Source organism: Notamacropus eugenii, chromosome 1 (genome assembly GCF_028372415.1).
Source record: "Notamacropus eugenii isolate mMacEug1 chromosome 1, mMacEug1.pri_v2, whole genome shotgun sequence".
NCBI lineage: Eukaryota > Metazoa > Chordata > Mammalia > Diprotodontia > Macropodidae > Notamacropus > Notamacropus eugenii.
In genome coordinates this window covers 173,838,184-173,855,652 of record NC_092872.1, presented here as the reverse complement: position 1 = coordinate 173,855,652, position 17,469 = coordinate 173,838,184, and the positions used below count along the sequence as shown (strand labels likewise).

At 37.6% G+C, this 17,469-nt stretch overlaps 1 protein-coding gene across 1 annotated transcript in view; it reads right to left on the bottom strand.

Annotated features, from left to right (window-relative positions):
• The window catches only part of IL16 (interleukin 16), a 172,427-nt gene that overhangs the window by 26,313 nt on the left and 128,645 nt on the right, over positions 1–17,469 (bottom strand). The window contains exons 5-12 of the mRNA XM_072619270.1: positions 16,846–16,956; positions 14,910–15,024; positions 11,255–11,328; positions 10,244–10,460; positions 9,392–9,509; positions 7,762–7,894; positions 6,025–6,112; positions 2,140–2,621 (exon numbers count right to left, since the gene is read on the bottom strand). Of these exons, the coding sequence (XP_072475371.1) occupies positions 2,140–2,621; positions 6,025–6,112; positions 7,762–7,894; positions 9,392–9,509; positions 10,244–10,460; positions 11,255–11,328; positions 14,910–15,024; positions 16,846–16,956 (1,338 nt within the window). The remainder of the gene's footprint in view (positions 1–2,139; positions 2,622–6,024; positions 6,113–7,761; positions 7,895–9,391; positions 9,510–10,243; positions 10,461–11,254; positions 11,329–14,909; positions 15,025–16,845; positions 16,957–17,469) is intronic.

Here is a 17,469-nt window from a genome sequence, read left to right as displayed (position 1 = left end):
AACATTTCCAATCTTTAAGGAATTCAATTCCATAAGGAGAGGCAATAAGGACATAAAAAGATAAGATATCACATTTTCTCCTTAAGACTTATAGTGCGCCTGAGAAGCATGAAAGACCTGGGTAGTAGGTTAGAACAGTTAGATGCCCCATCCCCATGAATCAGAATAAATACCATTGGCATAGTCTTAATGGTATAGCTGAAGACTAGCTTCTGCTCATGTCTCTGACCCTCTGAGTGCTGAACTTCCTGACCACATACATAGGCATTGTCCGAAGTTGATTCATTTACCTCAGGCTTGACCTAGGGAACAATGCAAGACTCCCCTTCTGAAAAATAAGTCCCTCACCAGCCTCCCATAGATACATGTTCTTTGCTCCACTTTCACCCTTAACAGATCAAAAGGAAGGTGGACTGAGTATCTGTGTCTTTTCACCTAAGAGGTCTGGCTCTGGAGGCAGAGGACACAGGCCTCAGATTCTTCATCTATAAATGAGGGACCGGATGACCCCTGAAATCCTTTCTAGCTTTAGAGCTGGGATCCTATGATCTTAAATGGCCTTTTAAGCACCCTTTATTATCCTTATAACTTAGGTGGAGGCAATGTATATAATGAATAGAGAGCCAGACTCAAAAGGAAAATGGACCTGGTTTCAAGTTCTGCTTCTGACCCCTACTGACCTTGAACAATTTATTTAACACATCTACAATCTAGGCAACTTTGCAAGAGAATAAGTTTCAGACAAGGCTTCAACCTGCCTGGGTAGAGGTAGAGTCCTCATACTAATGAAAGTCTAGATCGAGTCCCTTTCCCTATCCCCTAACAAGGGTAATGATTACTTAACCCAATCAACCCGATGGCCAAACTTGCCTACACTCATCTAGCCTATCCTTAGTTTGAGAATCATTCCTAAATTAAATTGAGTGATGTCTCAATGTTGATGTCCTTTTGGTTCTGCCTTTAGAATGACCGGATGTTCTTCACATGTGCTTGGATTTTTAAATACAAAAAACTGCTACCACCACTTAGAAATGATTATAGCATCTTCTCTCACCAAAATATAGTTACTAAGCAGCTGGATAACCATGCTTGAAGTCAAGGAGAGCTACGTTCAAGTACTATATCTAATACATACCGTCTGGCTGACCCTGTTCTAGTCATTTAGCAGCCTCTCGGTGCCTTGGACAATTCTCTAAATGACAAATCACAAAACAGTGAATGTTCTTTGGGAAACAAGTTCATTCACCATGAGTTCCCTATACTGATGTAATTGTTGGTTTGGGCCAAACACAAAATATTTAGAGTTACATCAACTTTACTATTGTTACTATTTCTAGCCTGACTATAGAATCCCAAGGCTTAGAATGAACCTGGAGTAATTGTTTAGAATGTTCTCATAGTCCTACAATAGAGGACAGTGTACTTTCAGGGTGCAGACATCTGCACTTCCAAACTATTACAGAAGAAAAAGAGTTTATATCTGTAACAAAAAAATCTCCATCATTTCTATTGGCAAATGTTTTTAAAGTAGACATAGCCAGAGGTAAATTATTGTATGGCTGATGAAATGCTTAATTTCTTTTAGAACATTTTGAGAACAGAATCCTAAAAGTTGTCTATCCCAATTCTCTCATTCTACAGATGTAAAATTTGAGATCTAAAAATAGTTTGTGACAAAGCTCACTGAGGTCTCCTGCCATTCTAGTACTTTTGGGCTTATACTATCAATGGAAGGTAGGTGTTAATGGCTATCTATGCATTCAATTTGCATATGGTTCAAAATATCAGGGAGATTGCTGTGAGGTCTGCAGGATGAAACCTGTACTAACTTGGCCTAAGTTTCCTCCATCTATAAAATGAGAGGCATGAAGAAAATGATATCCAAGCTTTTTTATAGCATCTTAAGAGCTGTCAAGAAAGAAAGACTGTACTTGCTAGATCCACCAAGTTCCAAACATACTCATCTAAACTAAGACTGAAATGAAAAGCTCATTTCTGATTACATACTAAGAAAAGCTCTGAGAGAGGTTGAAATCTTTAAGATCTATTAGTCTGATTAGAAGATCTGATGGTGTTGCAGATCATCAGTGCTTCACTTATGGTAAACACTTAGTGGATATTAATACAGTAACATCTTACTTGGTCCTTAGCTGGAGACATTTGTTCAACTGATACTGAAATCTCTTTCCCATCAAGGCTCTGCTGCTGATCACTGGTGGCTGCATCTGTTTTAAAGTATTTTCTGGGAGGAGGTTTGGGCTTGGAAGACGTGGGCTTTCTAACCAGAATCTCAAAGGATTTCTTGACTTTCAAGGGTGGGTGGCACTCCTCAGTCCCCACTGAAGTTTGGCTCTCTGGACTGGTTCTTGAAGATGGAAGCAACAAAGCCGGCTCCTGGGTCACTGGGACATTCACACCCGCAGCTCTTGGCTCTGAGTCTGAAGGCTGCTGTGGGCTACTGTTGCTACTGTTTCCAACAGAGGAGGCAGGGGTGTAGCTGCTGTCACTACTAGATCGAACCATGATTTTCTGAGACCTTCGGTGGAAAGGAATGGAACTCTTCTCACTCTCCTTTTCGCATGTGGGTCTGCCATGCCAGCTACTCTCTAGTCTTTTAATAGCTGCAATTGGAACATAGTCAAAACTTCTTGAAAGCAATTTATTTAGAAGACAACAATCCAATTCTACAGTATTTCTTATGTTCCCAGAATTATACTAAGCATCACCAGAATGCAACAGAACTATTTGATGAAATAGTTCCTTCCTTCAAGGATCTTATGAGCTTCTGGCAGGATAAGATCTTCCCCTACACTTTATATTCTAAAGCCCGTTATCTTGGCTGCCAAGGAATACATAAGGAAGCTATGAATCAGCAGCCTTCTAGACTGTGATACCTGGATCTGGGTATAATCTTGGTCAGAGATGAGAGAGATAGAGAGAAATAGTGAAGAGTCTCTCACAAAATCTTTTGGACCTCATCCATAATTTCCCTTATGATCATCATCCCCCAAAGGGCCCTCAGTTTCCCTTCAAGTGGTTAATATTTTGGTTTAATAAGAAATCAAATGCAGAATATATTTTATTTAACCTAACCAAAAAAAAAAAAACTGATGAGACCGTTCACTCATGCTTTGACAGTTAGGATGAGTTTTCCTTTCCCTGCCTTAGACACTCACTTAACTGTGTGACTCTGTACTAGTTTCAGCCTCAATTTCCTCATCTGAAAAATGGACATAATAATAGCACTTACTCACATAGTTGTGAGGAGAAAATGCAATAACACAAGAAAAGCACTTTGCAAATCTTAAAGTGCTAAATAAACACAAGCTGTTATTCCTTCTTCAGGGAACATCAAAAACAACCCTTCTCTCCAGTGGATTCTAGTTCTCCTCCAGACCCCGACAAACCGCATGTGTCTCAGTAACAACAATAAAAATAGCTGGCATTTGTATATTGCTTTGAAATTGGCAAGGCACTTTACAAATATTATTTCATTTTATTCTTACAACAATTCTGGAAAGCAGATATCCATTTTACAGATAAGAAAACTGATCCTAACAGAGGCTAAGTGACTTGCTCAGGGTCACACAGCAAGGAAGTATCTGAGGCTGGATTTGAACTCAGGTCTGCCTGACACCAGGTCCAGCATTTATCTTCTCTCTGAGCCAACTCAGAAAGGAATAGATCCAGGTTACTATTAGATAAATAGATGGATAGATATGTGTTTGTGCATATATACACATATGTGTGTATATACACACAGACATATACACATATATATGTATATGTATGTGTATGTATATTTTCCTGCTGTGCTGACCCTGCTACCCCTTTAGGGTCATGCAAATAGTGCATCTTGTTAATTCTACCTGTACAGTAGGTTTATTCTCTGATGTAGGTAAGCTGGTTTCCATTTCATTGTTAGAGTAACTCAAATAGGCAACTGAAAAGCCTTATTAAAAAAAAAAATTTGTTCTGATCCCCAAAGCAGCACTTATTCTACCACAACTGAATGTTACAATGGCCAGTTCTGTGAAGACGATGGACTTGATGTTTAGGGTGATATCTTCCTTAAGAGGTGGGACTATCATGAGTGCAGTAGGACATGTGGGTTAGTAGATAGATATACAGATAGAAGAAGGTGAAGGAAGGAGGAGAGAGAGGGAGAGAGAGAGAAAGAGAGAGAGAGAGAGAAAGGGAGAGGGAGAGAAAGGAAGAGAGAAAGAGAGAGAGAAAGGGAGAGAGAGAGAGAGAGAGAAATTCTGTCTTCTGGAAGGGATGATAATCTAGAAGTGTCTTTTTTTTCTCCACAGGATTACTGTCAAAGAATGAAATTCTCATCATTGTCCATGGTTGGAAAATTGGGGCAGATATTTGTTGTAAATCATAAAACAAATCATTTGCTGTAAAGTCTGTGATTTGTTGTAAATCATAGATAATAGATTGATGAGAGAACTTACCGACTGAGTCATCAATTTCTCTGAATTGATAGTCGCAATAATTAAGACTAAGGGGGATTAAAGGGTTAAACCCAAGTTCATACAGTTGATGACAAAGATGATGACAGAACCCACTTTTTTCCCTTGACTCTTAGCCAAATATTGTTTCCACTACACCAAACTATGAGATAAGATTATGACAGGAGGGGGAAAGAAAGACAGATGCCATGTCTTTGAACAATGCCTCGCTCTTACTGTATCACTCTTCTCATTCAAGGCCTTCCGTGATCCCCCAGCAGACTTCCAGTCAGTCACGTAAGTGTATTATTTATAATTGTTCTGTCCATTGACATAGCCTTTTCATCTCACCAGTCCAAGTTCATGGTCAGCTTAAATTTCTCCTCTTTAACCTTTTCTCTGCTCCCAGCTATTTTAGTGGTTGTTATCCAATTAAGACTCTCACCTAATAATTTACAAACATTTAACTGAAGTCAATAATATTTATTAAGCACTAATTATGTGCATTGAGGAATGGTATGCCCAGGAGACTGGCATACTCTGAAATTTGCCTAGAGCACAGGATGCATAAAGACAAACATTTGGGGAAAGACTGGAAAGTTAAGTTGGAGTGAGATCATGGAGGTCTTTCAGGCCAAGCAATTTGAACTTTATCTAACAGGAAGTGAGGAACCTTCTGAATAGGAGACTGACATGATGAGATCTGTGCTTAGGATAAAAGATCATAAATTTAGAATTGGAAAGAACCTTAGAGGTCATGAGTCTAAAACGTTCCTTTTCCAGATGAGGAAGCTGAGGCACAGCTTTCCTAGTATCACACGGCTAATCAGTGTTTGAGGTAGAATTAAAACTCACTCCATGTCCTGTACTCTAATCCCCTATGTCAGCCAGCTGCTACTACTATACCATCCAGCTACTTAAAGAAGCTTGTTCAGGCTTCAGGTATATAAGGTAGACTGGGGAAGAAACCAATTCAATGACTTATAGGACTAGTCCAAGTAAGAAGTCAATGAGATTATAACAACAAAAAAATTATAAAGACAAATTTTGAAAGAGTAAGAATTCTGATCAGTGAAATAATCAATCATGATTCCAGAACAATGATAGTAAAGTATGCTCCCCATCTGTTGGCAGAGAGGTGATGGACTCAGCATACAGAATAAGACAAATATTTTCAGACATGGTGAAGGAGGGGGAATCTGTTTTGCTTGACTGAATTTTTGTTAGAAGGGGTGTTTTTTTCTTTTTTTTTTTTTCCAATGTGAAAAGGTGGGAGAGAGAGGAAATAAATGTTTGTTAATGGAGGGGGGGAGGAAAGGTGAAATGAAAATGACATGAAGATAAATAAATAATCCAATGTAAAAAAAAAGAAAAATGATGACAGCTCAAATCAAGGTGAGGATAGAAAGGAGAGGATGCGTCTATAGGGCATCAGCTTTAAGTTACCGCCCTGTAAATCCTCACATTAACAGTTTTCACTTTAGGCATTTGTAGTACTCTGTAACCAATAATCTCGTGCCTCACCCAAAGGAGGACAAGGATTTCCTTGGCTTCATTATTTTCTTACCTTCCAGACTCCAATGATGTCGTTCTTTTCCAAATTTGCTGTTCTCCACAGCCTGAGCCACAGCTTCTTTTAATTGCTGTTCAGATACCTAGAAAATAGCAATTCACTTTGTGAACTTGTGTTGGGAACTACATGAGAACTGAGAACCTAATTTTCACCTCATGCCAAGCCAGGGTTACTGTATTAGTCCCTTACTGGTCTCACTGACTGCTTTATCTCCCCTTCCATACATCCATCCTGATAGTAATCTTGTGAAAGCACTGTTTCATACATATCACTTTCCCTAAGTGTGTGTGTATGTGTGTGTGTGTGTGCATGTGTGTGGATGTGTGTGTACACAAACACACACACACCTTGAAAAATCTCAATAACTTCCTCTTGTCTATAGGATAAATTGTAAAATCCTTAAACCTGTCATCCAAAGCCCACGATCTATCCTCAATTTTATTTCCCATTACCTTCCCTCTGTAAACCCTCTGTTCTTGTCAAATTGGTCTGTCTCTTCAACAAATTCTGTATGTCCTTGCTTTGCTCATACTCTTTTGCCTAAGATCCCTCCGCTTAAGTCTCACCTTTCCTTCAAAACCCAGATCAACTACTACCTCTAAGGATAAAATCCTAGAGTTTTTGTGTTAAATAAGACTGTAGAGATCTTCTAAATTATAAATTTAAGATTGTGTAGATCCTCTGCATTTTACAATAGAGAGAAAAATGAGGCCCAAAGAGACCAACCCCCTCACTTGTCTAGGGGTTCACACAGCTAATTAATGTTTGAACTGAGACAAGAATCCAGAGGTCCTGGATTTCATGTCTCTGATTGTTCAAGCCTTCCAAGATCACAGAATTAGAATTTTAGAGCTAGGTGAGATCTCAGGAGGGTTGCCTTTTTTCCTTTATCTATAGCACTTATTACCAGAATCTCTAGGTTGGCACTTACCCATGTGATGTTGTATGATAATGATTCATCCCTTTGTGTATAGGTCCTATCTTCCCAACTGAGTTCTACCAGTAAAAGGAGGGGACACGTTTTGTTCCATAGTTTTTAGCACATAGTAGATCCCTCAGTGGACGTTTGTTAATGGATTGATTCATAAAATTGTTGATAACATACTGCAAGAGCTAGAGTGCAGTGTTTTGAGTCAAGAAGACCTGAATTTGCATACTTACTAGTTGTGTGACTATGGTTGAGTCATTTTACATCTCTAAATCTCAGTTTCCTCCTATGTAAAGTGAGAGAATCAGACTGTGAGCCCCCTTAAAGCAGGGACCATTTTTTACTTTTCTTGGAATCCCTTATCACACTACCTAAGACATAGCAAACAATGAGGCTTATTTTGTTTTGACTAGATTCTTCTATTGTGTAATCTAGGCTAATTATTTTATCTTTATTTATTGGTACACTAAGAATAAATTGAAATGTGTTTAAAATTCCATAAATATGGTTAAGAACATTGCAGAGTAGTAGCCCAGGCTCAAGCAACACTAATATCTATCTATAATCCAGAAACGGGATTGTACTTCGCCTAATAATGATCCTTCACAACAACCCCATCCATGACTCTTCCAATCTTGTTTTCTGTGGATAATAGTTACTATGTGAAGATTATCATGCTTAGGCTAAACTTTCTTACAGTAAAAATTTCCAGGAACACCTTCATTTCTTTACAATTTGACTTCCAAGTTTAGTCCTAGGTGATCGCAACTAGATGAGAGAGGTGGAAATACTTGAGGCTTTACCTGGGGATCAGGGTGCCTGCTGATAATCACTGGGACTGCTCCGGGATCACAGTGGCTTAGGATGGCATACACTTCATTGAGTGTCATGTTTTGAACTGAGATTTCATTAATTTCTATGATTTCATCACCACATCTGCAAAATAAACAGCAGTAAGAGGTTCGTGATTCCAGTGACATCATTCAAAGCAAAATGGCATCCAGACTTTCAAGGCTTGGTTACATTGAGCCTATAACTTGTTCAAGAAGAATTGGGCTGACTTCTGATGCAGCTAGAGATTAAATCAGTCCTTGGACTTCCTTTCCCCTATTGAAACTTAACACAAAAACAGGGAAAAGGAGTTATTTCCTCAGGCACAGTATTTAACACACCCCATAAAATGAAGCTCTCATCAGAACTTCTTTGTATGGGATATAAATTTTATTACAATTGCAGGACAAAGGGAAAATGAGGGGAAAAAATCACTTTCCCTTCCCTTTGTTGTGTGAAAAAGTGAGGGTCAAGGAGATGTGAAGAAAGCCCAGCAAAGGAAATAATGAACCACTGCACAAGTAAACAGCTTCAACATACATGTTGACACTCCCTCTAATACTTTAACCTCCCTATTGCTCTATTTAGCCATTTACCATAACCTACTCCTTCACCTCACATCAGCAATGTACGAAGATAGTCAAGATTTGGATCTTTCCATCACCTACAAATGAATCACCGCCATATTCCTGAGCTCTGAAATCCACTTATCTGGTCACAAGGTGCTGCTGTTCCTTCTCTTACCTTGCATCTCCAAACTCTATTGTTTTTCTTCATCAGAACATCCAATCCCTTAGAGACCCTCATGAATATATAGGGAGATATTTTTTGGTCATTTTCTTTGTGATGCTCTCTGATTAAATGTCTTTTTCTGACCTAATACGTACTCTGGTTGGCTGATAAAAATAACCATAACACTAGAGGTTTATGAGCTAACATTAGGTTTTGAGTGGGCATTGACTCAGTTTTCTAAAGGGCCCAGGTGAAAGAATCATGCAAATAATAATGATAACCTGAATTTCTATAACATTTTACAATTTCCAAAGCATTTTTAGGTTCAATTCTTACGACCTTAATTAGATAGTGCAGAGCAGGTACTGGGATCAACATTTTCTTCATGGAGAAATGGACTCAGATAGTTCATTGGTTTTGCCCAAAGTAATCCACTTAGGTGAAACAGAGCTTGATAAACATTGACAGATAAGATGACTTTGTATTTAGCCAGTACAGTGACTGGTATATAGTAGGATTTAATAAATTTTGATTACTGACGACCCTAGTTGATTACTGACTTGTCACATTGGGTTTTTGAAAATGCCTCAAAAATATTTTAAAAGGTTTTTTAAAAAAAGAAGTAAGCATATCTGACATTTCTCTGTATAACTCCTTTATTTAGAAAACCCTCAATAAAATCCTAGCTCCTGTCCCAATCACCACTAACTATAATATTTAAAAGCTCTTTTTAAATCGTCTAATTAATCCAGATGCCACCCATGTCACCATAATTTTCTCTCAAATCCATAAGATCCTGCACAATTTTACTTTCTTATTTCACAAATTTTTGCCACCTTTGTCTTTCTGAGAAAAAATATAACATTGTACCTGAGGCGTCCATCTAAATGTGCCACTGATCCTGGGGAAAGAGTATGAATAAATATCCCAGAGATGCACTGGAAGTAAGGGATACTGCACAGGCCAATTCCCAAGCCTACTCCAGCCTCTAGAAAGGAAAATGTAGAATATTAGTGATAAAGTAACCAAATATTGGGCTATATTTGGTGCAATGTATACCAGAAACATACTGATAATACAAAACTTTCTTTATTCCAGTCCTAATACTAAATAGTCTTTGACTACATCAATGCTCCTAAAAGTGTGGTCTGGGTTCCCTTTGGGATCCCCAAGACTCTTTTAGGAGTTCTACAAGATCAAAACTATTTTCATAATAATAGCCTTAATTTATAACATAATATGTATACACTATACATACACACATATATATGTGTGTGTACATATATATATACATATGTATATATAATATGTATTCTGTATAAACTAAAACTTTCTGTGAGAGACAGCACTAAGCACAAAGACCATCTCTCTATAGTAACATGAATAACAAAATGCTTGAATAGCATTACTAGAATTCAGATCTCTAGAAGCTGAGAGAGTTGCATAGATATCTATGTCTGGGCTTGAAGATGTTTATCACTGATCAAGCACAGCAATGCAAGATTTCTGTCTGGAGAGGTGTTGAGAAAAGGGAGGGGAAGACCTGAGTGACAGTGAAATAAAATTAGTCTATACTTTATGTTTTTCTATTTTTACTTTCTCCAAATAAACAGCTGAAATATCTCTCAAAGTCAGTGATCCAGTGATTCAAAAAGTAGGATGGGGTTTGGTAAAGAGTGGCATGAAGGATGGTGCCCTCAGAGCAAAGGCAGGTGTTCATACCTTTCTTTAAAGAAACTTCCATTATGATCCTATCATTGGGTTTGGCAGTGTTGGCTGAGAAGGATGAGTTTTCCAGACCAAAAGAACTATTTTCCTTGGTGATGCAGGTACTCGAACTCAGTGAACGGCATAGTTGAGGAGAAAAGTAGTTGGACACTGAATGGGGAGCACTCAGGCTGGTCCTAACGGTGAGAGTGAGAAGCCCTCTTTTGGCTTGCTATAAAAAGAAAATAAGATATTATAAATTATTACAAAAACTCAGGAATCCAAATTAATCAGAAAAGATCTTCACCTGATAGTGAAAACCTATCAGAATCTGTCATCCTTCAAGACATTGCAGAATGCTCCAGATCAAATGCCATCTCTTCCATGAAGCCTTCTGTAATCCATCTCAGAAAAAAGTCATATTACTCTCCTCTACCCACCTGTAGAAATTGGTTCCCATTTTTTTTTTATGGTGCTTAACATTGCATTATATTTACAAATGATCTCCACTAGGAGATTGTCATTTCTCTGAGAACAGGACGCTATCTGGTTCATCTTTGAGATCCTGGTGCCTTGCATAACACTCAAAAAACTATTTGCTGAATTGTTAAATTCATGTAGGAAGAACAACTTGAATTAGAGAGTTACCTAGTAGCAATTATAAGACTTGCTTTAATGAATATGTAAAACTGATATGTAATTAACATATGAATTACTTCTTTACAAATGAGTGCTTCTAAAATTCTTGAAAACTTTTAGATTAAGTAATTTACACATTTACCCTACAATCTTACTTAATATCATTAGTTTTCTTAGCAGTCTTTTTTTAAAACAAAATTAATCTTTGGCTTAAACTCCTGATTTAATCATCATAAATTCTAGATTAATGGAAAATGAACGAATGAGCTTTCACTGCTGCTGTGTGTGTGTGTATGTGTGTAGGTGTGCGCGTGCCCATGCTAATCTATGTCTAGGAAACTAGATGCTACTCCATTCCAAAGAAACCATATAATAAGATAGACTCACCTTGAATTTCTGCAAAGCATCGTTATGTGTTAATCCATCCATCGATTCTCCATTGAGTTCTAGAATCTCATCCCCTGTTTGGATAAAAAGAAATAGAAGAAAATTATTACATAATCAAAAGATGTTAGAATTGTGTGTGTGTGTGTGCATGTGTGAATATGAGGATAGTATTGTATCTGAAAGTCTATTCTCACTTAGATAAAGTCGCTAGACTGCTTTGGACATGAATATATACTAAATGATTTATAATTCTAAACTTGAATTCAAGATGCTAAAAATTCTTGCTAAATGAGGACCATCCAATTCCATCTTTTCCTTATTTTAGACTATGTGACAATCCATCCAATCAAGAAAAGATGGGTAAGTCACATTTTAATAAAGCTATGACATTGAACAGCACAGTAGAACACTAAATTAGGAGTCAGAAGACACGGGTTCTAGTCCTAACTCTACTACTTATAGCAGTAGCTATGGAATGTTGGGAAGGAGAAGGGACACACATATAGGAAGCACCTACTATGTGCCAGGCACTGTGCTACATGCTTTACAAATGTTGTCTTATTTTATCCAAGTCAATTAATCTCTCCGAGTCTCAATTTCCTCATCAATAAAGTTGCGATGATCATTCCTGGCCTGCTGGATTCTCAGGGGGATTGTGAGAAGCAAATGAGATCATGGATGTGAAAGGATGTTGTAGACCATTACAATAATGTAAGAGGCTGTTGATATCATTACTTTAGAGAGGAGTATTGAAAAATGAAAATTTTTCAACCAAACCATATCCTTAATGAATTTTTATTGAAACTGATAGCCCCAGTGTTGTAGAAGTCTGTTTGGTCTGATTCTAGTCTAATTCTAGTCTAGTCCAGAACACTATTTCTGATAAGAATAACAGAAATTAACTAGATTTTCTGCACCTGAAGAAATATTAAGTATTTTAACTCATTGGACATTCCTTTATTTTTTTCACTGAGGACTTTAAGAATAAAATATGGTGCAGACTGGAGTAAATTTTCCCCTAGAGAAGTGTCATAAAATCACCAACATAAATATAACCACCCCATAATTTGTATTGAAAGCAACAACAAATTCTCTAAATTATAACCTCTTGGGGAAATATGAATATGACAGTAGTTGGATTCATCAGACATAAAGTTAGGCCTCATCTTATGAACAGACCATGTTCCAAAAGTTTATTTTGTGTTTGGGTGGTTGGAAATCCAAATATATTTTTCCATAGAAACAATCTTATAAATAGCAGTTAGGTTCCCAGGCCAATCCACAAAAGCCAATGTAACCTGTAATACAGCCAAAATTGAGTACATTTGCAATGAAAAATGGCAAATTAAACAGAAATATATGAGGAATCACATTTTTTCTTTGAAATATGATGCAGTAAATGTAGGGGGTATACACTCAAACATCCTAATAAGGCCCTCCCAAATTTCTATAAGTTTTTAATGAGTTGTTACATTCCTTTTATAGGACTAGTCTTTAGTAAGATATGAAGCCAACTAGACCTCCTTCTCCCCAACCCTAGCTCCCTTGACCCTTTAGTAACAAACATACTGAGGATGATTGATTTGATACACCTGAGTTCCATCCTTGAGACTTAACTTCGTAAGGGAAAACAGAGATATAAGGAATAGATAAGCCAGTATAGAGATACAGAGAAGAGAGATGCTATGCACAGAGACTCAGTCTTCTTAGAGTGGAGTCCTGAAAACTTTTGAGTCCTCTATGGGGAATATCAATACATATCATGACCTCAAAGATGGCATAAGTAGAAGCAATGATGAGGAGTTATTAAGTTATGATAGCACTCAAGGCAGCAGCAAGGGAGTGTCAGTGGAGCTCTCATGGATGAATTCCAGAACTAAGGATAAGCTAGAGCCAGTGAGAAATGAAGGACAGTCATGGTATGAAGAAGTAAACCTCTTCAAAGGTATTTGGAGCAATGTGGTCTATGTAAGTCTGAAAGGAAGATGACTTATCACTGAAGAGGGTGACTAGACTCTCTCGAAGAACCAAGGGCTTTTCCATTGCAAGGGGTCTCTCACTATAGGGTGGTGCTCCAAATCTGAAGGCTTGTATAGGTCTCTAGGGGAGGTATGGCTGATGGGAGGAATATATTCTTCAACTCTCTAGTAAACCAAAATGTTTTCACTTTTTTTCTTTTGGAGGGAGGGAGGAGGGAGAGGGAAGGAGTAATCAATCCCAGAATAATATATAGGTCCCTTGGGAAGTGTAAGCTCTCTGAAAGGGAAGGGATTTGTCTTGACTGTGTATTGCCTCAGGTAAAAGTCCTTTTTTTATAGTTTTGTTTTATTTGTTTGTTTGTTCGCTTATTTTTTATTTGTTGCCTCTCTGTATGTGCCGGAGTAATAATGCCTGATCTATATTCAATGATGTGTTAACCTGATTACTAATATTGGAACTGGAGGGTCCTCTGCCTATTGGCTCATCAAATTCTGATATTCCCAAGGGACATCAGAGAAATAGAAAAGTTTTATAAGAAGTCCCCAAGGTAGACTCTGATCTGGTTAAATATACAAAAATCATGTATTGGAAAGGACAAGCAGTATCACTGGCATAGAAGAAGGAGTTTCTACGAGGAATGAGAAAACTCCCTGTACCAAAGCAGAGTATTGGCTTCTCTTCAACTTATCATCTTAAAGAGTTGCCTAGAACTGAGGGGTTCAGTGATTTGCCCAGGGTCACAGAGCCAGTGTGTGTGAATGACTGGACTTAAATCCAGGTTCTTCTTGTCTCTAAGGCCAGCTCTCTATCCACTATGCCATATTACCTTATATATAACATATAAAAACACCTTTCAAATAAATTCCTAGTTTTTAAATAGATCCAGTCTCTTTGTGACTAGCCTGATCTCAATCCTTTACCCATATACAGTAGTCAGGAGCTCACATTAGGCAATGACTATTCCTCAGTACCTCAAACAAATCTCTGGACCCCATTCCTAGAAATCAGAAAGGATGGAAATGAGGAACCTTAATCTCAAAACTGGAGAGAGACTTTGAACAGAGGAATGTGGTTAAGCAGTATTCATCCTGAAGAAGGGCCCTTTACTCCCAACATTCACCCTGGAGAACCAGGGAAATGGACATGGGGAAGGTAGAAGTCACGGGGAATATAACTGGGTCCCATTGACCATCTAGCCTGCCTCTCTTTACATATCAGAGATATATGCAAACCAAAGTGTATGGCAATATCATTAGTGTGCAATTTTAGAGAAGATAGAAGAGAGAACAGGAGGAAGGCAGCAATTGTTGGAGTGAAGTGAAAGGGGAGAAAACATAGATATGAGGAGAAAGGGTGAATTTCTTCATCATTCCTAGTGGGACCTCCATTCCTACCCAAGGGATATATGCAAGATTGTCACATGTCAGTGAATAGTAGTCTGTACACATGACATAATCAATTGGGCAGCTCACATGTAGAATTCCAAGCTGAAATATGTTCCTTTTGCTTACCCTATACTTATATTTTATGATAAATACTATTCTTAGGCTGAAGAATTTAAATAGATCTTGAACATTAAGTCTCTCTATGGGCCTGATGCCTGGTTTATTTTTGCTTTTTTTTAATCTCCCAAATTTTTCTTGACATAGATCATTATTGGAAAAAGATATCCTACCTTCTTGAAGCCTTCCATCAGCAGCAGCTGCTCCCCCAGCAAAGATTGTCTTGACATAGATCCCAATAGGACCATAGATGCTGTCCTTTCCACCAACAATACTAAAACCCAATCCCTAAAGAGAGGAAGGGGAAGGGTTGTGTTTATAATTTGTGTTATGTCAGTAGAAGCACAGATTCTTAAAAGTTGGAAGTGCCTTTTATGGTCATCTAGATCAATATCAGATCTGAATATGAGTCCTGTCTACAAAACTCCCAACAAGTCATCATCTGCTTTTTGCTTGAATACTTCCAATTTAACCCACTACCTCTCCAGGGAGTCCTTTGAAATCTTTGGAAAGACCTAATTGCTAGGAAGTCTTTTACCTACTTGAAACCTACCTTTTACCTCTTTGCAAATTTCAGCCATGGTTTCCATGGCTACATTCTAGGGTCAAGAAAAAGAAGCCTATTACCTTTTCTCTCAAATACTTAATGGCAGCTAGTATGTCCCCCTCAAACTAGCTGGGGTATGTGTGTATGTATGCATGCACGTGCATACACACACTATGTAGTTAGCCTTGTACTTGTGCACACATCTGGCTTAACAGAAGAAAATAAAATACATTTTCATATTTTGAAGGTGAGGAAATCGAAGCTTAGAGAATTTAATCTGTTTGGTCTAAATAAGTATCTAAGTAAGTGTCAGGACTGGGATTTGAATACTGGACTTGATATTCCAAAGCTAGTACTCTGTTCACAATACAAAATTATCTTTCCACTATTTAAATTTATTTATTTAAAAAAACTTTTAAAGTATTTAATTCCTTTATGTATATAATTTCTTTATGTATGTACCCAGGTAATAAATATTTACTAAGTACTTACTCTGTACCAGGTACTGTGGTAAGTTACAAGGGATACAAAGAAAGCCAAAAGACAGCCCATCCTCTCAGTATGTAATACATATACATATATATATACATATATACATATATTACAGTATGCAATATATCATGAACAAAAGCTATAAGCTCCATCTCTTCCCTAAAGTTGGGGCAAAGCTCATTTAGTCCTCAGGAAAGATGTTGGTTGGCTTCCAGATAGAAAAGGCTTTGTTGTTGTTGGTATTTCTAAGATGTGACCAGCAAAAAAACACAGCCCTTTCTGAAACTGAAATGGGAAGCATGTAGACAGTCATTATTATTATAAAAATTAATTTAATTTTTAATGAAAAATCATCCTTCAAACAAGAAATATATACATATATTAATTACTATGATGGCGCTTTCTCATGGAGGTGGGGTGGCAAGAGAAAATGGCAGTGAAGTAGATGTCATGAGAACTGAGTTCTAATCTTTCCTCTGACCTCTGCAGGCTGTACGCTTCAGGAAATTCATTTCATCTCTCTAGTCATTAATGTCCTCAATTATAAAAATAAATTCAATTCAATCAACATTTGTTAAGCACCTACTGTGTGCCAGGGGTGATGATAAGTGCTAGGGATACAAAAAGAAACAAAAGGCAGTCCCTGCCCTTAAGGAGCTTACAGTCTAATGAGGAAGACAACATGCAAACATACATACACACATGCATACATATATATGTAAATATATATGTGTGTATGTATATACATATATGTGTGTAGGAAATAATTAAGAGGGAAGAAAATAAAACCAACAAAAAACCCGAATATTTCCTCCTACATAATTTTGCTGAGGGCTAAACCTCGGAAACCCATCTCTAGTACAGAAGCACTGAGGGGAATTCATCAATTTCCCATTACAATCCCTCTTTACAGTTTACCGAGGCACCCAAGGTTTTGCCTTGGGGGAAAAAATGCAGAAACATAGAATTTCAGAACTAGGAGAGACTTTGGAGCTCATCTAGTCTATATAATTGGAGTTTTTGCTTGTTTTGTTTTGTTTTTCTCCTACTAGCAAATATCCATTTCTTACCTTGGCCTGGCCCTTCATTAGCACAATGTTGGAGATGACAGAAGCCTGCAAGCCAGCTGGTGGCTGTGTGAGCTGGGCTGTGCTAAGTGACCGAGAAGGTCTTGAAATTGCCTGCAAACAAAAATGAAGGATAAATAAAAGGCAGGAGTTCATCAACTCAAGTGGATAGAGAGTAAGGCCTGTTCAAATTAGGGAAAAACTTGAGTTTTAGGTAATGATGATAATGATTGTGTTGGTGGTGAACTTACTTTGTAGTATATATAAATATATATCTATATATATACACACACACACACATATATATATATGTATATATATGTACAGCACACATACATCCCATACTGTCCTCAAAAAATTTAAGTTATTGATTAAAACAATGCTTTAATATAGGATCAGATGATCATAAAACACACCCTGTGTTCTGATAGGTGAGCTTTTGCCTTATTCTGCTCAGAACCAAACCTACACGTTATTTCCCATCCATTTCTAAAGTATGTCATCTGCTCTCTGGTCTTTATCATCCCCTTCTAACTGGAACTCTCGATTCTGATATTGGGCTCCCATGCCCTGATAAGGAAAAAGCTTTTGCCTTGTCTTGCTTGGTACTATATCTCCACATCATTT